General features: G+C 57.3%; 1 protein-coding gene across 2 annotated transcripts; it reads left to right on the top strand.

Moving 5' to 3' along the window:
- The first annotated feature begins 4,503 nt into the window (after nucleotides 1–4,503).
- Nucleotides 4,504–23,735, top strand: LOC133349939 (tetratricopeptide repeat protein 29-like). Of its 2 annotated transcripts, XM_061563829.1 has the most exons (11): nucleotides 4,505–4,661; nucleotides 6,791–6,951; nucleotides 7,731–7,823; nucleotides 9,033–9,256; nucleotides 9,643–9,825; nucleotides 11,645–11,857; nucleotides 12,604–12,689; nucleotides 14,724–14,815; nucleotides 20,995–21,121; nucleotides 21,826–22,138; nucleotides 22,680–23,638. In XM_061563829.1, the coding sequence occupies exons 2-11, from the start codon at nucleotides 6,791–6,793 to the stop codon at nucleotides 22,796–22,798; spliced, it is 1,611 nt and encodes a 536-aa protein (XP_061419813.1). In that variant the 5' UTR covers nucleotides 4,505–4,661; the 3' UTR covers nucleotides 22,799–23,638. The 2 variants fall into 2 exon arrangements, with proteins under 2 accessions (XP_061419814.1, XP_061419813.1); XM_061563830.1 differs by lacking the exon at nucleotides 7,731–7,823 and having other exon boundaries at nucleotides 4,504–4,661; nucleotides 22,680–23,735.
- Nucleotides 23,736–24,185: the final 450 nt, after the last annotated feature.

The raw sequence follows: 24,185 nt of genomic DNA, 5'->3' as shown, positions 1-24,185 counted from the left end.
CCTTCCTCTTTACATGTGCGAAGGCCACCTCCGGTAGGTTTTCCAGCCGGCACAGGTTGTGATCCGCCTTCGCTTGTCGGCATTGGCGATGCAGTGGCACGACAGAGAGCTCCGGTGGAGGGGGACCGAGAGGGGCCTCGTCATCCCCAACGCGGATGGGGGGCGTTCTCCCCGCTGCCACTGAGAAGGCTCCCTTGGCTTCGGCCAGGATTCGTGTTCCAGGCTCCACCAGATCTCCCATCCTGGTGAGCCGCGCATTCGCGAGGCACTTCTCCATACCGGGGGTGGCGGTGGTGGATGGCAGCTTTGTCTGTGGGTTCCTGAGGATTGGTTCGAAGACCAGATCTTCGGCCGATCGCGGTTGGTTCAGCCTCCTGACGGCGAGGGAGCTCCATGTCTGCAGGATGCTCCTGTAGAAAGGTGGCAGCTGTCCCAGTGGGAGGCCCTGCAGGTCCAAGTAGAATATTTGTTTAGAGCACTGCAGACCCCCCAGCTGTTTCAGGAGGAAGGAGGCCGTGACGCTCCAGGCCGGTGCAGGGGCGGCGTGCAGGGACTTTTGTGCGGCCTGCAGTCGGAAGGTGGCCAGCTGACTCCGCATGCACACCAGCCCGTGACCGCCCTCGTCCAGTGGCAGGGACAGGACCCCAGCCGTGACCCTGTGTCCTCCGCCCGACCAGAAGAAGTCGAGGACTCGCTTCTGAAGCGCGTTGATGAGGCTCATGGGGGGTGCAGGGAGAAAAGTTGGTTCACCACCAACGTGTTTGTCCTGAAGGTGAGGAACTTGCACAGGCGACTCCAGGTGCCCAGCCGCTCCTTCACCTCCTCCTCCAGCTCGACCCACTTCCTTTGCGGTGGTTCCTCCTCTGGTCCGAGGAACACCCCAGGTGGTGCAGCGATGTTGTGCTCCAATTGATGGTTTTTGCCTTCTCCGAACACTCGGTCATGTCCCACGCTCCAACCAGCAGGCCGCTTCACTTTTGCCAGTTCATTTTGGATGAGGAGGCCTTCGAAAAGACCTCCTGACACTCGTGCAGCAGGGCGACATCATCCAGGGAACGAAGGATGAGGAGGATGTCGTCGGCGTATGCTGTCAGGACCAACTTGACACTTGGTTCCCTGAGCACCAGGCCGTTGCGTCTCCGCCTTATGAGACTCAGGAAAGGCTCTAATGCCAGGGCGTGAAGTTGGCCCGACAATGGGCATCCCTGTCTCACTCCTCGCTCGAATTTGACCGGGGCAGTGAGGGCGCCATTGACCTTGATAATGCACTCCGCCTTGGTGTAAAGTAGGCGGATCGTTCGGACAAAGCCATCCCCAAAACCAAAGGTCTTGAGGGTTCCCAGCAGGCATTTGTGGTCCACTCTGTCAAAGGCCTTTTCCTGGTCAAGGGCCAGAAACGCGATTGGGATGCCCGACCTCTGGGACACCGCGATGAGGTCCGTGACCAGGAAGATGCCGTCATGGATGGATCGTCCGGGGATGGTGTAGGACTGGTCCCTGTTTACGACTTGTGCAATCACCCCTTTCAGTCGCAGGGAGAGAGCCTTTCTCAATATTTTGTAGTCTGTGTTCAGGCGGGACACCAGACGCCAGTTTTGTAGGTGCCTCAGGTCTCCGTTCTTGGGAAGCAGAGTGAGCACCGCCCTCCTCCAAGACTGAGGCATCACCCCGGTGACAGAGGCTTCCTCCAGCACCTCTCTGTAGTCCTCCCGTAGGGATCGCCAAAAAGCGGCCTAAAACTCCCCTGTTAGCCCGTCTAACCCTGGGGATTTATTTGGGGCCAGTCCTCTTACAGCTGCGTCAAGGTCATTCCTGGTGAGCTTTTGCTCTAGCAGCTCTTTCCCGTCTTCCCCCAGGGTGGGTAGACCACTCCATGCCTCCGCCTGGGCCGCTCCCGATGTTTCTTCAGGGGAGAAAAGGCTGCCGTAGAAGTCTCTGATGATGGTCGACTTCTGCTGGAGTTCGTGCGCCAGGACACTGTCACCATCAAAGAGGCACTCCGTGGATTTGCGTCTCCCGTTCTGCCTCCCGAGGGAGTAGAAAAGCGGGGATCCCGTGTCGAGGTCTGTGACGAGCTTCACCCGGGATCGCACAAACGCTCCCCTCGTCTGCTCCTCCTGTAGCCCTTTGAAACGCTCCCTATTCTCCTCGTATTCTCGGAGAAGAGCAGGGTTCCTCGACGAGGCGACTCTCCAAATCGAGGACTCGGGCTTCCATGTCGGTGAAGTCCGCGTTCTTCAGTCTGGTGCTCCCCCAGGTGTATTGTTGGCACAACAGCCTGGTGTGCACTTTGCCCATATCCCACCATTGGGCCAGCGAGTCGAACTGCGTTTTGGTTTTTCGCCACTCTTCCCAGAAATCCTCGAACATCTCTATGAAGGTGCCATCCTCCAGCAGCGAGTTGTTAAAATGCCAGTGGGACGCACCCTCGTGGGCCCTCTCCAGCCTGACACGGAGCACGATGAGGTTGTGGTCCGTGAAGGGTGCCGCCCTGATGCCAGACGTTATGGCACACGTCACAAAGCTCTTAGAGATGTAAAATCTGTCGAGCCTGGACTGTGTCACCGAGCCATCTGTCTCTCCCCACCTGTCTCTCTCTACGAATCTCCCTCGCCGTGTCTCTTTTTGCAGTGTCTCTCTCGCCGTGTGTGTCTCTCTCCGAGTCGGTTTCTCTTGCCGTCCTACTCTCTTTCCGCGTCTCTCTCTCCGTGTCTCTCGCTCTTTCCGTGTCTATCGCCGTGTCTCTCTCTCTCCGTGTCTCTCTCCCCGTGTCTCTCTCCCCGTGTCTCTCTCTCCGTGTCTCTCTCTCCGTGTCTCTCTCCCCGTGTCTCTCTCCCCGTGTCTCTCTCTCCGTGTCTCTCTCCCCGTGTCTCTCTCTCCGTGTCTCTCTCTCCGTGTCTCTCTCTCCGTGTCTCTCTCTCCGTGTCTCTCTCTCCCCGTGTCTCTCTCCCCGTGTTTCTCTCTCCGTGTCTCTCTCTCCGTGTCTCTCTCTCAGTGTCTCTTTCTCTCTCCGTGTCTCTCTCTCCGTGTCTCTCTCTCCGTGTCTCTCTCTCCGTGTCTCTCTCTCGCCGTGTCTCTCTCTCCGTGTCTCTCTCCCCGTGTCTCTCTCCCCGTGTCTCTCTCGCCGCGTCTCTCGCTCCCCGCACCGCCGCCGCTATGTTAATGAGCTCGCGGCGTTCAAAGCGCTGTCAGTCAGCGCGCGCAGATGAAACAGCACGGAGAGCTCGCGGAACCTCGAGGGGGGCCCCGACGAGACCCCCCCCCACGGCCCCTGCGCGGGACTCGCTTTCATCCAGCCGAGGGGGTGGGGGGGGGGCAGTGGGGGGCTGGCGAGATGGGGGGGTGGCACGGGCAGTGCGGTGGGGGGGGGGGGGTCAGGTAGCCGCCACTGACGGGAGGGGCTCGGGGTGGTGTTCGGCTCGCAGCATTCGCTGTGACGGGTCAGAGGAGTTGAGAGCGTGGAGGGGCACTCGTTGCGAGTGGACAGTGGAGTGGAGCGCAGGGACCCGGCGGGGAGCGGGGGAAGGGGTCTGATAAGGGACTGTCGAGGACCTCCCGAGGGGACCGATGACCCAGTTGCCACTTTGACCAGAGGGTAGACAGGGACACAGCGACGATGTCACTGACACTGTCCTTTGACCTCTCGCGATGTCACTGACCCTGCCCTTTGACCCCTCGCCATGTCACTGACCCTGCCCTTTGACCCCTCGTCATGTCACTGACCATGCCCTTTGACCCCTCGCCATGTCACTGACCTTGCCCTTTGACCCCTCGTCATGTCACTGACCCTACCCTTTGACCCCTCGCCATGTCACTGACCCTGCCCTTTGACCCCTCGCCATGTCACTGACTCTGCCCTTTGACCCCTCGCCATGTCACTGACCCTGCCCTTTGACCCCTCGCCATGTCACTGACCCTGCCCTTTGACCCCTCGCCATGTCACTGACCCTGCCCTTTGACCCCTCGCCATGTCACTGACCCTGCCCTTTGACCCCTCGCCATCTCACTGACCCTGCCCTCTGCTTTGAAGTTTTTTTTATATTTCCCGCGCTCGAGACGTCACCGCCACGTGACTCGGCGTTGCCTGGATACGCGAGGGACGCGCGGCAGCCGCTTTCCTGCTGCTGCCGCTGTTGGAGACGCGGGGACAGAGACCCCGAGAGGGACAGGGAGACAGAGACAGGGGGACAGAGACAGGGGGACAGAGACCCCGAGAGGGACAGAGACAGGGGGACAGAGACAGGGGGACAGAGACCCCGAGAGGGACAGGGACCCCGAGAGGGACAGGGGGACAGAGACAGGGGGACAGAGACAGGGGGACAGAGACCCCGAGAGGGACAGAGACAGGGGGACAGAGACAGGGGGACAGAGACCCCGAGAGGGACAGGGAGACAGAGACAGGGGGACAGAGACAGGGGGACAGAGACCCCGAGAGGGACAGAGACAGGGGGACAGAGACAGGGGGACAGAGACCCCGAGAGGGACAGGGACCCCGAGAGGGACAGGGGGACAGAGACAGGGGGACAGAGACAGGGGGACAGAGACCCCGAGAGGGACAGGGACCCCGAGAGGGACAGGGGGACAGAGACAGGGGGACAGGGGGACAGAGACCCCGAGAGGGACAGAGACCCCGAGAGGGACAGCGAACCGAAAGAGACAAGGTACACTCATCATCAGCTACATCATCACCTGTGTGTACATCATCATCAGCAGCTACATCATCACCTGTGTGTACATCATTATCATCAGCAGCGACATCATCACCTGTGTGTACATCAGCATCAGCAGCTACATCATCACCACCTGTGTGCACATCATCATCATCAGCTACATCATCACCTGTGTGTACATCATCATCATCAGCAGCTACATCATCACCTGTGTGTACATCATCATCAGCATCAGCAGCGACATCATCACCTTTGTGTACATCATTATCATCAGCAGCTACATCATCACCTGTGTGTACATCAGGATCAGCAGCTACATCATCACCTGTGTGTACATCATCATCAGCAGCTACATCATCACCTGTGTGTACATCATCATCATCAGCAGCTACATCATCACCTGTGTGTACATCATTATCATCAGCAACGACATCATCACCTGTGTGTATCATCATCATCAGCAGCTACATCATCACCTGTGTGTACATCATCATCATCAGCAGCTACATCATCACCTGTGTGTACATCATCATCAGCAGCTACATCATCACCTGTGTGTACATCATCATCATCATCAGCAGCTACATCATCACCTGTGTGTACATCATCATCAGCAGCAGCTACATCATCACCTGTGTGTACATCATCATCATCATCAGCAGCTACATCATCACCTGTGTGTACATCATCATCATCAGCAGCTACATCATCACCTGTGTGTACATCATCATCAGCAGCAGCAAGCCGCAGCGACTCTACAGCATCAGCCACATCACCAACACACTGCACACCAACATCATCATCATCATCAACAACTGTTGCAGTACAATGACAGCTACTGCATATCATCATCAGTGCCCTCATCACCATCATTATAATCATAATTACCATCATCATTACCATAATCATAATCACCACCATCATTACCGTCATCATCACCATCAACATAATCATAATTACCATCATCATTACCATCATCATTACCGTCATCATAATCACCATCATCATTACCGTCATCATCATCATAATTACCATCATTACCATCATCATAATCACCATCATCATTACCGTCATCATCACCATCAACATAATCATCATTACCATCATCATAATTACCATCATCATTACCATCATCATAATCACCATCATCATTACAGTCATCATCACCATCATCATAATCACCATACTCTTTGGTTGTTTCGGTAAAGTCACGTAGGTAGAAAATGAAATAAAAAATTGATGACGACGTTTCGATCGCCACACGATCAAATCGAACCACCTGAGGACGATTGCTTGTGCGGTGATCGAAACGTCGTCATCTATTTGTTTCTACCTACGCAGTGACTTTACCGAAAGAACCAAAGAGTATGGTGATCATGTTGATGGTGATGATGACGGTAATGATGATGGTGATTATGATGATGGTAATGATGATTATGTTGATGGTGATGATGACGGTAATGATGATGGTGATTATGATGAGTATGGATTCCTGTAGTCACGAAAGCTTCAAATCAACATTATCACCATCATCATCTACCGTCATCATCATTACTATCATCATAATCACCATCATCATTTTCGTCATCATTACCATCATCATCATAATCATTATCGCCATCATAATCACCATCATCATCATTATCGCCATCATAATCACCATCATCATTATCGTCTTCACCATCATCAACATAATCACCATCATCATTTACCGTCATCATCATTACTATCATCATAATCACCATCATTATCGCCATCATAATCACCATTATTATCGCCATCATTACCATCATCATAATCATCATTATCGCCATCATAATCATTATCGCCATCATTACCATCATCATAATCAGCATTATTGCCATCATAATCATTATCGCCATCATTACCATCATCATAATCATCATTATCGCCATCATAATCATTATCGCCATCATTACCATCATCATAATCAGCATTATTGCCATCATAATCACCATCATCATATCGTCATCATAATCACCATCATCATTATCGTCATCATAATCATCATTATCGTCATCATAATCAATATCATCATTATTTACCGTCATCATCAACAGAAACATCGACATCGTCGTCGTCTTTCCGATGCTCTCCAGATGCTGACCCTGCCGCCCATCGTGAAGGGCTCCGAGGCGCGATCGGGGGCCCAGGGAGGGAAGGGATCAGGGACGACCCCCACGAAGGGGAACTCCCACCACAGAGGTCCCGCGAGTCTGGGGGCCCGGGGAGCTGAGGCCGGGGGCCGCACCACTCACAGGTGAGAGGGGCTTCAGGTGAGAGGGGGTTCAGGTAAAGGGGGTTGAGGTGAGAGGGGCTTCAGGTGAAGGGGGTTCAGGTGAAGGGGGTTCAGGTCAGAGGGGGTTCAGGTGAGAGGGGGTTCAGGTGAAGGGGCTTCAGGTGAAGGGGGTTCAGGTGAAGGGGCTTCAGGTGAGAGGGGGTTCAGGTGAAGGGGCTGCAGGTTAAGGGGGTACAGATTAAGGGGGTTCAGGTGAAGGGGCTTAAGGTAAAGGGGGTTAATGTAAAGGGGCTTCAGGTGAGAGAGGGTTCAGGTCACGGGGGTTCATGTGAGGAAGGGGGTTCATGTACGTGTGTACGTATGTTGAGCGTCTTTCGCACCGTACGTAGCCAACCGTGCTAATCGGAGGTGCGCGGGAAGGACAAGTTAAAGGGGGTTCAGGTGAAAGGGCTTCGGATGAGAGAGGGTTCAGTTGCGAGGGGGTTCAGGTGAGGGGGGGTTTGGTGAGAGGGTTCAGGTAAGGAGGGGTTCGTGTGAGAGAGGTTCAGGTGAGGGGAGTTCAGGTGAGAGGAGTTCAGACGAGGAGGGGTTCAGGGGAGGGCAGTTCAGGTGAGAGCGGTTCAGGTGAGGAGGGGCCGTGTGAGGGGGGTTCAAGTGAAAGGAGGTTCAAGTGCGAGAGGGTTCAGCTTCGGGGGGGGGGTTCAGGTGAGAGGGGTTCAGGCAAGGGGGTCTTGACCCCTCGCCCAGTGGTTTCTCGTGTTCTCCAGGGCGGCCCTCCCCCCTCTCCTCTGACCCCGCAGGGCGGCGCGGAGACGGGGCGGGGGTCCGGTGCTGAATTCGCCCCCCACTGAAGTCGAGAGCGAGCGGCGCCTGCCCCGCACCGAGAGAGTGGCGTACGCACAAATTAGGGTCACACACACACACACCTGTACCGCAGACTGTTCGGGCAAGTGCTGTTAGCGAGCACCTATGAAGGCCGGCACGGCACACGAGGGGGTGGGTGGCCAGCACCACGCCCGGCCGCCTTTGTCCCCCCGGCGGCGATGTTCACACACCGCACCAGGTACTCATTTGAGGCTGAGCCGACCTAGGGTAGGCCCAGGACCGGTTCAGGTAATCGTCACCGGTGTTGGTCGTGAGCGCAAATCGAACTCGGGTCGTCGGGTTCGTAGCGCAGTGCCTTAACTGCGACACTTCTTAACCAACCGTGCTACAACAACCGCCATTCGCCACTAAGTGCCGGTGACGTCACCATGGCGCTTGTGCCAGGCTAGGTGCACGTTGATGCCACGTTAAGTGTCGAACGCCCGCTGGCAGGAGGTCACCGGGCAGACCCAGCAGGTGCCACGGGTCGACTGACTGAGATGACTGAGACGACTGGCTGATGCACCACCTGTGCCTCCTACTGTGCCAACTTGCTGTGCTTTAGCCACCCGGCGCTCCGCTCGTTGTTGTGAGCGTCGCTCCTCTGCCCTCTGTTGTTGTTGGAGGGCGACTGCCTCCAACTGCCCAGCAGCAGCAGCGCCTCCTCCACAGAGGCCGATCTTGACACGGCTGGTACCGGTCATCGGCCTATACTGCACACACAGCCACATACCTATACCTCATCTCTCCTGACCCCTGTGATCCTGTTTCTCCGTTCCTTGTCCACGCCTTTCCTCTTATTTCCATTCTTTATATTCTCTCTTCCCTCTCACGTGCTATTTTCCCACGAATGACAACGCCCTTGACTCCACTCCCCTCTCTCGTGGTGGCGCGCCATGAGTACAACAGAGTTGCTGGTGCCTGTCAACACCGTGCAGTCGACTGCGATCAAGTTGAGCACAATAGATACCCCCACCAGATCTCGGTAGAAATCTATTGCTGCCACCTAAATACAAAATCCAGACGCCAATTCTCGGACTGTCCGGGTCAAACCTGGACAGGCGGCAACCCTAGGTGGGTGCCTACCTCTGTATACTCGTGTACCCATGTGTTGCCGTGTCCAGTGCGTGTGCTGGATGTCGACCCGTGCGTGTGCTGGGTGACTGGGTGTCGACCCGTGCTGCGTGTCGACCCTTGCCTGTGTTGGGTGTCGATCCTTGCGTGTGCTGGGTGCGCAGGCTGCACGTGGACCCGCTGCGCGACGTGTGCACCTCCCTGCTCCGTGATGGTCACGTGGGCGCCTTCACGGAGCTGTTCCGCGCCGTGCGGGAGCGTCGCGCCGCGCGCCTCGCCGCGGACCCCGGCTCCACGCTCGCCCTGGAGCCGCCCCTGGAGCAGCATCCGCGGGAGCTGCACGACCTGGCGGCCCTCCTCAGTCGCGCGGAGGACGCGGCACGGGCCGGTAGTGCACGCGGGGGCAATTGGTGGGGGGGGGGGGGCACGGTTGCGTCGATTTGGTTGGGAGATGCGGGCACAATTCGTTTGGTAGTCCATGTGGAGCGCGGCTGGGTTGGGTTGGCGGTGCAGGAAGGCGGGCGTAGCCGGTGAGGATGGTGGTGATTGTTGTTGCCGACACTGTTGTTGATGATGTCCATGTTAGTGGTGTTGACGGTCATGGAAGTGTGGAAGGTGATGGTCGTGTAGGTGGTGATATAAATGGTGGTGGTGATTGACGTGGTTTTGATATCGACTATGGTGATGGGTAGCATTGATGGTTAATGATGATGATGGCAGTGTCGATGGTGGCGATGTTAAAGATGTGCGTGCGCACGCTGCCCGCGATGCCAGGAGACGCAGACGCACAGTGCCAGACGCTGCTCTCCCTGGCCGAGCGCTTCAGGGGCAGTGGCGTGGCGCCGTGGCTGGAGGGACGCGCCCTGCGCCTGTGCCTGGAGGCGTCGCGCGAGGCAGGCGGGGGGCCACGCGAGGCCGAGGCCCTGGCACGGCTCGGGGAGGCGCGACACGGCCACGGTGAGAGCCCTCACCGACTCGGGGAACTTGCTAAGGGGCCGGTGGTGGCGGGGGGTATGGGGAATTTGTCCAGGGCCTAAGACTCCAAAGGGGCCCACACGCTAAAATGACACGCACATGTTTCGATTTAAAGCTTTCGTGACTGCAGGGATTCATCTTCTTGGTTCTTTCGGTAAAGTCACGTAGAAGGGAAGTAATAAAATAATAAAAATAAAACATAATAAAATAATTCTCACGACGTTTCGGCCACAACGCAAGCAGCCGTCCTCAGGTGAAAACCAGTTCTGTCGAGGCGACAGCGTCTGAATTGGGGGGGGGTCGCCTCGACAGAACTGGTTTTCACCTGAGGACGGCTGCTTGCGTTGTGGCCGAAACGTCGTGAGAATTATTTTTATGTTTTATTTTTATTATTTTATTACTTCCCTTCTACGTGACTTTACCGAAAGAACCAAGAAGATGACACGCACGTGGTTTTATGACGTGTATTCTCATTCAGCGTTTAATGTGCGTGATGATATAAACGTGCACTTTATTCGCGTGGCAAAGTGGCTCGCGCAGTGCACCGTGGACCCAGCGAGCCGAGTGCGACTCCCGGCCACTGCTAACATCAGTGGTGAGTGACATCTGAACCGGTACGGATTCCAAAATCAGCATCTTTGTTTAGACTAAAAGAATCCGATGAGCTATGAAGCTCGCTTTCACCAATGTCCGATATTTTTCCTTGGCGTTCCCGATTTGGCATCCCTGGAAGTAACCGCACGGTAATTGGCAGCTTCGCGCGTGATTTTGGAAGTTCCTCTTCAGTGTGAATTCATTGGCAAAAAAAAAACAAATTGCTTTTTTTTGCATGCCCCTTCCGAGAGTGCAAATGCGTGCTACCCCTGCTGAAACCCCACTGGGGAATCCCAAGACACCGAGAGGGAACCCCAGGAAACTGTGGCACAGAAACATTGGTCTGTAGCGAACAAGGGTGAACGCAGCAGGCAAGGAAGGGCGAGTTTACCCGTGCAGAAACGAGGATGGGGGGTGGGGGGTACGACATGAATATGCATTGTAGCAATGGACTGTCCACCACTTAGTAAACAACGCCTCCCCCCCTCCCTTAGTAATTGAAATAATAATGCCCTGGGATAGTTGTGATTAGTTCCCGGTGTTTATCATAGGAAGACAACACTTTTGGAGCTGACTCCTTACATTCGACCTTAGCCATCGGCAGCAGCAGCAGTAGCTGCTGGAGAGACACTACAGCGAATAGAGCCGAGTTATTTACAACATGGGAATCCGTTGCATGGCCGTGAGACACTCGCAATCTCGTTCGACTGTGATTCTCAGGGGTGACGACCCGCGAGACGTGATGCGTGTACTTTTGGCGTCTTCAAGTGTGACCCCCATGCCAAGACGCCGGAGAGAAACGGTGTGCATGTTTATTTTATAAACAGAAGAGGCAGTCAGAGGCAGAGGAGAAGGGTCCTGAGTATGGAGTCGACAACACAGACGGCTGGGAAGGGAAGGGAGTGCCGGACGATGGGGGCAGTAGAAGAGAACTAATGAACTCTCGCTGAGCGACACTTGACTTCCACGGAGACAATTGTCTTATGGGGCGGAGAGTGCGTCGAGAGGGGAGCAGAGTGAGATGAGAGGGGTGAGCTAGGGGAGTGCGCGGAGGGGAGTAGAGTGAGGTGACGTACGTGTGGTTTTGTGGGCGTAAGTCTTGGGGGGGGGGGGGCATGAAATAAGTGCCCTGGGATAGCTGTGATTAGTTCCCGGTGTTTATCACAGAACGACAACACTTTTTGGAGCTGACTCCTGTGTCACGCAGGGGACCTCGAGGGGGCCCTGCCGGTTCTGCGGGATTACCACGCGCTGGTGCGGGCCCAGGGTTGGCGGGACGCGTCGGGACGGGAGCACGAGGCGCGCTCCTCCACCCTGCTCAGCCGCCTCCTCACGGAGCTCGGCCGCCGGGCCCTGGATAGAGGAGAGGCCCATGAGTCGCTGGGGCCCCTGCAGGAAGCCCTGAGCCTCGCCCGTCACGGTGAGGGACCCTAAGGCCGCGGAGGGGTGACCCAGACAGTTGTTTTTATCGAGCAGCCACGCACACCCCCCCCTGGGCTTTTGAGTATTCGGGGGGGGGGGGGGGGCTTCATCGTTTCTTCGGACGTCCGCGTGGACGGCGGCCCTCTGGCTCACGACTGCCATGCGTATTGAGCCAGAGGGCCGCCGTCCACGCGGACGTACGAAGAAGCGATGGATGGATAGAATAAAGGAAGACATGAAGACGGTCAACGCATCCCCCGAAGATGCCCTGGACCGAGCCAAATGGAGAAGACAATGCCGAAAAGCGGACCCTGTGCCACAACGGGAACAACGCTAGGAAGAAGGGGGGGGGGCTGCGAAGAGTCCATCTCTTTTAAAAGCTGAAGTCGCTGACACGAACCTCGGCCAGCCGCCAGGCGGCGCTCGACAGACCGCCTGGCGCCGTGGCCAGTGCCGCGGGACAACAAGTTGCCGAGTTCACTCGGCAGAGTCAAAACAAAAAGCGCCGATAGAGGAGCCGCAACGCAGATGTGGAACCGCTCGTGAATCTGCACCGCCGTCCTAGTTCAGCCGCTAGGATTTTGTCGCGCGTCGCTTTAAACTTTCCGTTTCAAGCTGCGTCTGTCTCACAAGGGGAACTATGAAGCGTGGCTCAGACTCTCGAGACGGAATCTGAACGTTGACCCCCGGCCCCCCCCACCTCCCCCCTCCCGGGGGGTCATGAACTTTGCGTGGTGGGCGCAGGGCAGGAGAGCCGTGCACAGCAGGAGGCCTCCTACTGGCTCGGCCTGGCGCTGCTGGACACGGGCGACACCGACTCGGCACTGCAGGTACCATCCTCGCCTACCCGGGGCCGCGGGGGATCGAGACACCTCCCGGGGGGGGGGGGGGGGGGGGGGGCGCAGGGAGGTGGTGGGAGGGCGATCCCGAAATGTAAAGGGATTTTTTAAAATAGGGCCCTACACTCATAAACAAAATACGCATTCGTTGTATTTCCCGAGTTTTTGGAGGCCGCAAAGGTGGGAGGAGGTGGTGATTGCTCTCGTACTCCCATTCCCTCCCTCGATCCTCCACTGCCACAGGGCCGATTGTAAGGACACGCGAACTCTCCCCATTCTCGTTTCGTGTGGTGGCCGGCAGTTGCTGAGCAGCGCGTCTGTGCCCACGTGGGGGTTGATGGATCAGAATCAGAATATTGATTTCCACCGGAGGAGTCCGGTGAACTCTAAAGCTCTTTTCGTCTCAGATGTCCGTAGACGGCTTCGGGAGTAGCCTCATGGTGAACACGTGGAACCCTGCAGCTGCGGCGAATGCGACAATTGCGCAGTGACGTCTCCACGTGGTGGATGGTTTGAGATACAGACTCACACGAGGCCCCATCCTGCTTAGCTTGTGATGTCTGATGGGATGGGGCACTGCGCTCGGGGTGATTTATGGTGTTAATATATTTTGTTCCCTGCTCTGCGTCCAAGCGGTTTTGCTCCCGATGCGAAGACGTTGCATTGACGTAGCGTCGCGATCATCGTGAGGGCGGCGTGGGGGAAGCGCCAGCCGAGACGGCGAGCCGTGCCCAGCGCTGCCCGATCTGCCCGACCCGTTGCGTTCGCGTTATGCATTATTGATGTTTCGTTACGTCGAATTAAGTCTGCGCCGTGTCTTCGGCCGCGTTTACTCTTTGTTGCAACGTGAGCTGCTAAGCGCGGCACCAGGATTTCTGCGCGCCGACTGCATGGATGCTCCTACGACGCAGACAACGCTTTATTCATAAGCAGCTGAGAGCCCAAATTCAGACTGAAATTCAAGGGAGACTTGGGCGCAATAAGTACAGGCATCAGAGATGAAAGTGAGATGACAGTTCCACAGGGTTGTGAGACGGGGAGGTACACAACAGGGGCTTGGGTGAGAGACAAGAAACGCCTTCGAACTCATTTGCCTGGACAGGTGCACGAGAATTGGACGGGTCTAAGTCGAACTCTGCGGGTTTTATGCCTTGGGACTGGTTCGTGGGAACGTGTGTCTGAGTGAGAGTCTGGATCTGAGTTAGAGACCGGCTCTGGGTTCATGGGGATGAGAGACTGGGTTAGGGTCTGGGTCCGATGGGACAGTGGGAGCCACGCGGCGTCCGCGAGTGAGAAGTTGCGTGCCTGAGTGCCCGTGTGGCCCCGACGGGTCGGCTGATAATGCCCCCATCTGAAACGGAATTAATCATTTATTCTGCGCATTCCATTACTTGAAGGCAGAAGAAAAATGTGAGTTTAGTTTTAATCTTTAATCACGCTCGCTCCTACAGAAGCCGCTGCGCTACTGCTTACGGCGATCGCGCCTCTACATTAATCATGAGCCAGGGTGTCGGCGTGCGGGGGGGGGGGATGAAGGGCGGGTGTGAGGGGGGCTGAAAGGTGAGGAAGGTGAGTGGGACCGGTGTCTGCGCTGCAGGGCGCACAACTCTTATCAACAAAGTCGCCAGCCTGGACTTAGAGACGCTCACCTGCGCTCACCTGTATTGAGCTGCTTATCCGAGCGCGCCTCTACTACCGCGACACGAGCGCGCCTCTATTGAGAGGTTATCACCTGTGCTCACTTCCACCGGGACCCCCGAGTGTACCTGTGCTGAGATACTCTCCTCTACTTCGGGACGATCACCTAAGCTCACCTGCATGGCCGCACGCGTGAAAGCGCCTGCGCGAGACACTGACCCCCGCCGCTAATGGCGCGACGCCTCCTCGTGGATCCCCTCGTCCTCTCCCCCGCCGCCGCCCTGCAATCCCCGTCCCCTCTTGCCCTGCGACCCGCTGCCCCTCTGTTCCCTGCCCCGGTGACCCGTGACCCCGCTGCCCACGCCCCCTGCCCTGTGTGCCCCGCAGCGCCTGCTCGCCGCCGAGGAGTTGTCCGTGGCGCTGCAGGACGCGGCCGCGAGGGCCCGCGCCACGCGCTCCGTGGCGGAGGCGCTGCTCAGGTACCAGCGGGGGCCCCGGCGACCAGGGTCGAGCTGGGAAAGGGGTCCGAGGGGGGTAGTGGTCGGGGGGGTGTGAGCAGTGCCGGATTAAGCTAGTGCGGGGCCTGTAGCATACGCTATAAAGGGGCCCTAAATTAAAAAATATATATTAAAACGCAAATTTTTACTTGCACAGTATAGTAATTGTATTTTTTTATTTGCTATACAGCCAGATAATACGACAAATCGCTAACCTTAAACACCCAGTCATTCATAAAAGTTGAAGGCGATATAGTACTATAGTAATAGAGCAAGTGCAGTATCACTGAATAGGAATTGATAGCTTGAAAGCATTTAGCCCAGGGCCCTTGAAAGTGCGGGGCCCGTAGCTACTTGTGTAGCTACTACATGTGTATCTACTACATGTGTAGCTACTACATGTGTAGCTACTACATGTGTAGCTACTACATGTAGTAGCTACACATGTGTAGCTACTACATGTGTAGCTACTACATGTGTAGCTACTACATGTGTAGTTACTACATGTGTAGCTACTACATGTGTAGCTACTACATGTGTAGCTACTACATGTGTAGCTACTACATGTGTAGCTACTTTTGCAACTGCGATAATCCGGCACTGGCTGTGAGAGTCGAGGCTGTGGGTCACATCACCTGGTGACTTCACAAACCACTCGCAGAGCTCTCGCTGATGATGTTGATGATGAATGTTGATGATGAATGGTAATGACCCGGAGCATGCTGATGATGCTGATGATGGTGATGATTGGTGATAATGCTGCTCACGATGGTGATTCTGCTGCCGCTCTTGATATGTTTCGTCTGTTACGGCTCATATTGCATATGCTTCGAATATTTACGCTGCTGATTATGCTGAATCAGCTACTGTTGCTGATAATACACATGGTACTACTGCTGATGTCCATGGTGCTACTGCTGATGTTCATGGTGCTACTGCTGATGTTCATGGTGCTACTGCTGATGTACATGGTGCTACTGCTGATGTACATGGTGCTACTGCTGATGTCCATGGTGCTACTGCTGATCTTCATGGTGCTACTGCTGATGTGCATGGTGCTACTGCTGATGTTCATGGTGCTACTGCTGATGTTCATGGTACTACTGCTGATGTGCATGGTGCTACTGCTGATGTCCATGGTGCTACTGCTGATGTTCATGGTACTACTGCTGATGTTCATGGTACTACTGCTGATGTTCATGGTGCTACTGCTGATGTTCATGGTGCTACTGCTGATGTTCATGGTGCTACTGCTGATGTCTATGATACTACTGCTGATGTTCATGGTGCTACTGCTGATGTCTATGATACTACTGCTGATGTTCATGGTGCTACTGCTGATGTCTATGGTACTACTGCTGATGTTCATGGTGCTACTGCTGATGTTCATGGTGCTGCTACTGATGTCCATGGTGCTGCTACTGCTGCCGACTGGTAGAGGCCGCTGCTGGTTGTGGCGGTGGTGGTCGTGGTTGTTGTTGTTGTTTCGTGGGGGGGGGGGGGGGGGGGTGAGGTTGGGGGTAGGCGCCGTGTCAGGTCAGGAGGTTGCCCCCGTTGTTTAATCCCGCGGCCCTCGGCCGTCTTTAGATCGCGGCGGCGATGCGATCGATGTGGAGGCGCATGGGCAAACAGGGCCACGATGTTATTGCTCTTAACCCCTCGGCCCGCGCCGCGACGCACGCGTTATTACTCGGCCGATCCTCGCCGTGCCCACGGGACGGGACGGAGCGCTCATATCTCAGCTGGCGCAGAGACGGAGGGAGACGGTGTGATGGGGGTGCGTGGCGGGTTTGGGGGGGTGGGGAAGAGAAGGGGTCGTGTTTGTTTTCCCGGCTCAGGTAATAAGCGCTGCCGGTCCCACCTGGGCGATCACTGCCGGAACAGAACGCGCGTACCGTGTATGTGAGTGTTGGGGTATGTGAGTGTGTTTGTTTGATTATGTGAGTGTGTATGAGTGTTGGAGAATGTGAGTGTGTGTGAGTGTTGGAGTATGTGAGTGTTGGTTTGATTATGTGAGTGCGTGTGTGATTTTTGGAGTATGTGTGTGTGTGAGTGTTGGAGTATATGAGTGTGTGTTGGAGTATGTGTGTGTGTGATTGTTGGAGTATGTGAGTGTGTGTGAGTGTTGGAGTGTGTGAGTGTGTGTGTGTTGGAGTATGTGAGTGTGAGTTTTGGAGTATGTGAGAGTGTGTGTAAGTGCTGGAGTACATGAGTGTGTCTTTTGATTATGTGAGTGCGTGTGTGAGCGTTGGACTATGTGAGTGTGTTTGTTTCATTATGTGTGTGTGTGTGTTGGAGTATGTGAGTGTGTTTTTTTGATTATGTGAGTGCGTGTGCGAAGGTTGGAGTATGTGAGTGTGTTTAACTATGTTTGTGTTTGAGTATGTGAATGTTTGTGTTTAAGTGTGTTTGTGTTTGAGTATGTGAGTGTGTTTGTTGGTGAGCGGGCCCGAGTAAAACTACGTGGCCGGGAGTCGGAGCCATTCCCTGCACACTTTGGGGTGCGACAGGGATGTCCTCTGGCTCCCACATTCTTTAACATCTATTTCGACCACGTAGTTCGTGAAGCCTTCAATAGCTGTACCGGAGGAATTTCCATCTGGTACAGATACAATGGGAGGCTGATCGATGCATGAGTGCGGTCAAGGGATGGCTCCTTATTGCTCAACCATGTTATGTATGCCGATGATCTGGTAATTGCTGCTCACGCAGAGAGGAGTTGGAGGCGCTGCTGCTGAACCTGGAGCTTGCCACTAAGAGGTGGGGACTTACCATCAGCCCACCAAAACTAAGCACCTGCCTGGGTATTTTGTACCATCGGACACTCCACCCCCATAACTTCCAATTGGTGATAGGGCAGTTGTGGAGAGAGGGGAGAGTTTCCCATACCTGTGCAGTGTGCTCATGACCGGCTTCAGTTTAACAGCAGAGGTCTCACTCCGAATCAGTCGAGCGACATTATCTTTTCATCGGGTGCGTAGCGCTCTGTGGAAGCTACCTGGTCTGTCGCTCCGCACGAAGTCATTCCTTCCTTTCTCTATGCTTGCGAAACGTGGACCCCCCTAATGGAACATCTTTGCCGGTAAGAAACATTTAGGCTGGTCTGCCTAGGATCCATCCTGGGTTTAACCAGGCTGGATTGTGTGAAGAGCTCATAAATCCTTTAAAGATCTGGACAAAGTCCCATCGGTGAGCTCCTCCGGCAGGCAAGGGTGCGCTGGCTGGGCCATGTAGCTCGCATGCCCAGCCACCTCATGCCTTAACAGCTTTTGTTTGGCCGGATCGAGGGGGCGAAACGGGCGCGGCACCGGCTAGAGAAGAGTTGGAGTGATGTGGTACAGAAGGATGTGGAGCTGAGTGGACTTGCCGATGACTAGTATCAGCGATGTCAAGATCGGCCTCTGTGGAGGAGGCTCGTGAAGGACGCTGCTGGGCAGTTGGAGGCAGTCGCCCTCCAACAACAACGGAGGGCGGAAGAGCGACGCTCACAAGAACGAATGGAGCGCCGGGTGGCTAAAGCACAGCAAGTTGGCACAATAGGGGGCACAGGTGGTGCATCAGCCAGTCATCTCAGTCAGTCGACTTGTGGCACCTGGGTCTGCCCCGTGACCTGCCAGTGGGCGTTCGACACTTCACGTGGCCTCAAGGTGCACATGGCCTGGCACAAGCGTCGTGGTGACGTCACCGCCACTTAGTGGCGAATGGCGGTTGTGTTGGAGTATGTGAGTGTATGTGAGTGTTTGAGTATGTGAGTGTGTGTGTTTGAGTATGTGAGTGTTGCAGTATGTGTGAGTGTTTGTATTTGAGTATGTGAGTGAGTGTTTGAGTATGAGTGTGTGTCTGAGTATGTGATTGTTGCAGTATATGTGAGTGTGTGTGTGTGTGGTTAGCGCGCTGCGCTCCGAACCCGGTGACAATAATTCGAATCCCACTCACGGCCACCCTCAGTGACGATTATCTCTTCCGGTTCTGGGCCTCCCCTAAGCTGACTCAGCCTCAAATGAGTACAATACCTGTGCGGTGTGTAGTAAACATCGCCACTGGGGAGACAAAGGCGGTGGGACGTGGTCCTGGCCATCGTGTGCCGTCCCGGTCTTCATAGGTGCTTGCTAACAGCACTTGCCCCAACGGTCTGGTAATGCTATATGGGGGATCTTTGTGTGCGTGAAAATCCCCGTCCAGTATTGAGGAATAACGCTTGGGGACAGGGGACACGGGGAACACATGAGACAGAGACATGGGGACACGGGATTGGAACACATGGGACAGAGACACGGGGACCCGGGATAGAAACACGTGGGACAGAGACACGGGGACACAGGGAACACGTGGGATACAGACACAAGGAACACGTGGGACACAGGTAACGCAATGACCACACAGAAACACGGGGGGGGGGGGAGGGGGGCACGGGGCATGCCTTTCGCCCTGCATGCGTCCCTGAGGGCAGAGCCGCCTCCTGCCGAGAGGAGGTGGAGGGACGAGGTCGGGCAGCCCGGGCCCCGCGTTCATCCCGCGGGGAGCCGCCCGAGACACGACATTGATCGCGACGAGGAAGCGCGGGCGCGGGGGGGAGGGGTGGCGGGAGGGGGAGGGATGGAAGCTCCACTGATGCTCTCAAGTCGGCGTGCGTGACGAGGTGGCGTGAGAGTTGGTGTGAGGGTCGGGGTGTGTGTGGGTTTGTGTGTAGGTGTGTGTGTGTGGGAGTGTGTGTGTGGGTGAGTTGGTGTGAGGGCAGGGTGTGTGTGGGAGTGTGTGTGTGGGTGAGTTGGTGTGAGGGTCGGGGTGTGTGTGGGTGAGTTGCTGTGAGGGCAGGGTGTGTGTGGGAGTGTGTGCGTGGGTGAGTTGCTGTCAGGGCAGGGTGTGTGTGGGAGTGTGGGTGAGTTGCTGTCAGGGCAGGGTGTGTGTGGGAGTGTGGGTGAGTTGGTGTGTGTGGGTAGGTTGCTGTGAGGGCAGGGTGTCCCACACGAGTTCGATTCCCGCTCACGGCCAACACCAGTGACGGTTACCTGAACCGGTTCGGGGCGTCCCCTAGGTCGACTCAGCCTCAAATGAGTACAGTACCCTGGTGCGGTGTATATACATCGCCACTGAAGAGACAAAGGCGGCCGGGCCTGGTGGTGGCCACCCACCCTCTCGCGTGCTGTTTCGGCCTTCATAGGTGTTCGCTAACAGCACTTGCCTGTTAAGGATATACGGGGATCTTTGTACGTATTTTAAACTTCTTTTGTACCGTACGTAGCCAACTGTTCTAATCGGAGGTGGGTGACTTGGTGCGAGGGTAGGGGCGTACCCAAACAGATTATGTTTGATCTTCATTTGAAGCTTTCGTGACTGCAGGAATCCATACTCTTTGATTCTTTCGGTAAAGTCACGTCGGTATAAAATAAAATAAATCACGACGTTTCGGGCGCAACACAAGCGTCCAGCAGACCATGCTTTCCCTCCTGATGATGGACGCTTGTGTTGCGCCCGAAACGTCGTGATTCATTTTATTTTATACCTACGTGACTTTACCGAAGGAACCAAAGATTATGTTTGGCCGGATAACGGGTGATAAACGAGCGTGGCATGGGCTACAGAAGGTATTGACTGATGTGTATCTGGTAGGGTGATTGGATGAGGATGGTGCATGGGCGAGAGAAGAGATGGAGCTGATGTAGTTCAGGGAGGATGTGGAGCTGAGTGGACGTGCCGATGACCGGTACCAGCAGTGTCAAGATTGCCCTCTGTGCAGGAGGCTCGTGAAGGACGCTGCTGGCCAATTGGGAGGAAGTTCCCCTCCCAAAAACAACGGAGAGCAGAGGAGCGCCGCGTGGCTCACACGCAGCGAGTTAGCAGAGTGGGGGGCAGTCATATCAGTCAGTCAACCAATGGCACCTGGGTCTGTCCCATGACCTGCCAGCAAGCGTCCCACACTCCACGTGGCTCAAGGTGCACCTAGCCTGGCACAAGTTCCGTGGTGACATCACCGACAGTTAGTGGCGGGTGGCGACTGTCGTTGTTGATGAGTGAGTGAGGGGTGTGTGCGTAATGAATGAGTGGCGTAGGAATGAGTGAGTGAGGTGTGCATGAGGGAGCGAGGTTTGTATACGAGTGAGTGAGTGAATTAGCGAGTGAGTGAGTTAGCGAGTGATGAGCGAGGTGCGTGCGCGCTCCAGGCTGGGCCGCGTCTCCGAGGCGCAGCGTTCCCTGGAGCGGCTGCTGGAGGCGACGCGGCAGTCGGGGGGACAGGAGGAGGAGCTGCTGGACGCGAGCTGTCGCCTCGCGGACATCCACCTCGCCAAGGTGCGCCGCCCTCTGCCCCCCCCCCCCCACCCCAGTGGGCTCGCTCCTACTCCCGCAGAGGAGCAGAGCGCACGGGGGACACGTGGATTGAGTTTGAGTCAGGGTCATGCGTATGGGTCGTGCCAGGGTAGAGTTAGGGTCAGGGTTAGGGGTATGGGACTGGGTCGTGTTAGGAGTGTTAGGGGTATAGGACTTGGGTCGTGTTAGGGGTGTTAGGAGTATAGGACTTGGGTCGTGTTAGGGGTATATATAGGACTTAGGTCGTGTTAGGAGTGTTAGGGGTATAGGACTTGGGTCGTGTTAGGGGTATAGGACTTGGGTCGTGTTAGGGGTGTTAGGAGTATAGGACTTGGGTCGTGTTAGGAGTGTTAGGGGTATAGGACTTGGGTCGTGTTAGGAGTGTTAGGGGTACATATAGGACTTGGGTCGTGTTAGGAGTGTTAGGGGTATAGGACTTGGGTAGTGTAAGGGGCAGTATTTAGGAGCAGTGCCGCTGCCATCGCGCGCGTGATGAATTATCCGCGCTGATTACATCCTCCGCTGTATAATTAGAGACTCGCGCGTTCTCATTCATTACCGCACTTTATTAGCTCCTGTCACGCATCGCGCGGGGTCACATCCCAGGCTGGTGGGGGGGGGGGGGGTTAGTCACGAACCCCGGCGTGACGGGACCCAACGCTGAGCGCGCGTCGCCTTTGCCGCAGGGGTCCGCGCGGACCGCGTGCCGCCTGCTGGACGCGGCGCTGGAGCGTGCCCGAGCGGGGCCCGCTGAGGGGGCCTCGTCGTCCTCGGTTCCCCGCGGCCTCTCCGAGTCGCTGCTGACGGAGGTGCGCGCGCGCTGCGGCGTGGCCCGCGCCGCGCTGCTCTTCCCGGCCCTCGCCGCCGACCTGGCGCTCCCCGGCCTGGCGCGGGCCGGCCCCGCCTCGGGCCCCGCCTCGGGCCCCGCTCGCGGTGCCCTCGAGCGCCTCCTCGCCTGGAAGGACTCGCGCCGCGGATACTCCCTGGAGGCCGAGTTGGGTGAGCGGGCGGCCGATCCCTGACACGTCACCCGCGGGGCTCGCACGGTGGCGTGGTACCCGTCGCGCTGCCCGAGGCCGCGGCGGGGGACACGTCGTGCACCGGCCGCGCGCTCGACGGCCCCGGCGCCATCGCACGTGGCTCGGGGCCCCGGTGGCGCGTTGCCCCTTCTGGGTCGCACCGAACGAGAGGGGCCGCTGAGAGAGGAGGGCGGGTGGGGAAGGGAGGGAGGCGGCGGCGGGGTCAGCGCTCGCGCCGCTGTGCGAGGCGCGGCGCGCAGCTGCACCGCGAGGCCGGTGGACGCAGCCGCGTGGCGGTGAGAGGGCGAGGGGGCGACGCGGTGAGAGGGCGAGGGGGAGACGCGGTGAGGGGGGGGGCGAGGCGTGAGACCGGCGGGGAGGGTTGTGGAGGGGCCATCCAACCAACCCGCCCCCCCCCCTCCCTCCCCTCCGCTCGCCGGGTCCCCCCTCGCTTGTTTGACCCCGAGGGTTGAGACACACGGAGCCCCCCCCCCCCTCACCGCGCGCCCCGTGTTTTACAGGAGCCGAGGGGGACGATGACAAGGAGGAGGAGGAGAGCGACGACGGCTCCGAGAGCCCCCGGGGGGACGTGGGCCCGAGCGGAGCTCAGGGGGTGGGTGGGGCCGTGACCTCGGCATGAGCGGGGTCAAGGGGCTCGTGGGACCCCCGTCGCGGGGTCGCGTGGTGTTGCTCGTTTATGTTTCGCCTCCTCGCTTGGCGCCTTCATTGCGAAGCGTGGGGGTGGGGATCTCTCTACTGAAGGCCACATCGGACTTTCAAATTACAGTCCCCCCATCCCCAGCCCCACACACCCACGAACGCACCCACAGCTCAGCGAGACGCCCTCTTGCATTGGCACGAGTGGCCGGGCGTTGCGCTAACACGAGACGCGTTTTGCTGTTGCCAGGACGAACGTACCCCCCCCCCCCCCCTCGAGTATCCGGTTAGTGCGGCTAAGACGCCCGCAGTGACGGACAGACGGGGCGGAGTAAATGAAGTTCGAGCCGCGGGCCGTTGGGGGGTCCTCCACCTCTGCCGATTCGTTTGGGTTCCTCTCCCGGCCGTTCAGTTGGTTTTGTTCTCGCTCCTCGCGGTCTCCGCGCTGTGCGGGTCCCGCGGAGGGTCTCTGGTTCCGCAACCTCCACGCGCCCTGCCGCCCACCCCCCGCTCCCCCCTCCCCTCCACCCCCCGCTCCCCCTCCCCTCCATCCCTCCCCACTAATAAAGCATCTCTTTAACGCTAATTTGCCGACGCCCATTAATTATTGACGCGGAGCCGCGCACCCCGAGGGGTAATGAGTTAGAGCCCCCCCCCACTCCCTCTCTCCCCGCTCTCTCTCTCCCTCTCTCCCCGTCGCGGACCCGGCCTCCCCGTGGATCCGCTCCGTGAGAAGCTCGCGGGCGCATGCGCGGCCGCGGGCACAGCCTGAGGCGCAGCCCGAGCGGGGACCGGCGGGCACCCCCCCCCCCCACTGCTCCCTCCTGCACTCCCTCCCTGCTCCCCACCCCATGCTTCCCTCCCCTCAACCCAGCGCTCCCCTCACTCATCCGCAGCCCTCCCTTCTGCGAGGCTCCCTCACTCGAATGCACGGATGGGAGATGCGGTGGGGGTGGGGGGTGAAGGGTGGGGTGGAGGGGCAGGAGAATTGAAGTAAGCCCACGTGAGGGAGGCGATGTGGGGTAAACGTATTGGAGGCGGTGGAAGGGGTACAGGGACTTCTCGGTGTGCCCACGTGGCCCTGGACTCGCCGCACCTGCGTGGGCTCGGTCACGTGGCCCCGCGCGCGCGAGCCGCACCTGCTGGGCCCGAGGTCACGTGGGCCGACTGGGAGCCCCGCGCAGGATGCAGGGAGACGCGGAATGGATCCGCGGTGTGCGCGGAGCGGGCTGGCGGTGGGCGTCTCCGCTCGTGCGCGTTTAGAGTGGGGAGCGGTGGTGGAGCGGTGAGCGCGTTTAGAGTGGGGAGCGGTGGTGGAGCGGTGAGCGCGTTTAGAGTGGGGAGCGGTGGTGGAGCGGTGAGCGCGTTTA

The sequence above is a fragment of the Lethenteron reissneri genome, chromosome 32 (genome assembly GCF_015708825.2).
Source record: "Lethenteron reissneri isolate LAM-NWPU_2019-01 chromosome 32, ASM1570882v1, whole genome shotgun sequence".
NCBI lineage: Eukaryota > Metazoa > Chordata > Hyperoartia > Petromyzontiformes > Petromyzontidae > Lethenteron > Lethenteron reissneri.
The sequence above is the reverse complement of the archived record's forward strand: the minus strand, read 5'-3'. Positions and strand labels throughout refer to the sequence as shown.

Excerpts from the sequence above, each read along its gene's own strand:
- LOC133349939 (XM_061563829.1), top strand. The coding sequence starts at position 6,791 with ATGCTGACCCTGCCGCCCATCGTGAAGGGCTCCGAGGCGCGATCGGGG. Across the intron at positions 14,816-20,994 it reads GTGGCGGAGGCGCTGCTCAG|GCTGGGCCGCGTCTCCGAGG; the intron begins GTACCAGCGGGG and ends TGCGCGCTCCAG. Across the intron at positions 21,122-21,825 it reads CGGACATCCACCTCGCCAAG|GGGTCCGCGCGGACCGCGTG; the intron begins GTGCGCCGCCCT and ends CCTTTGCCGCAG.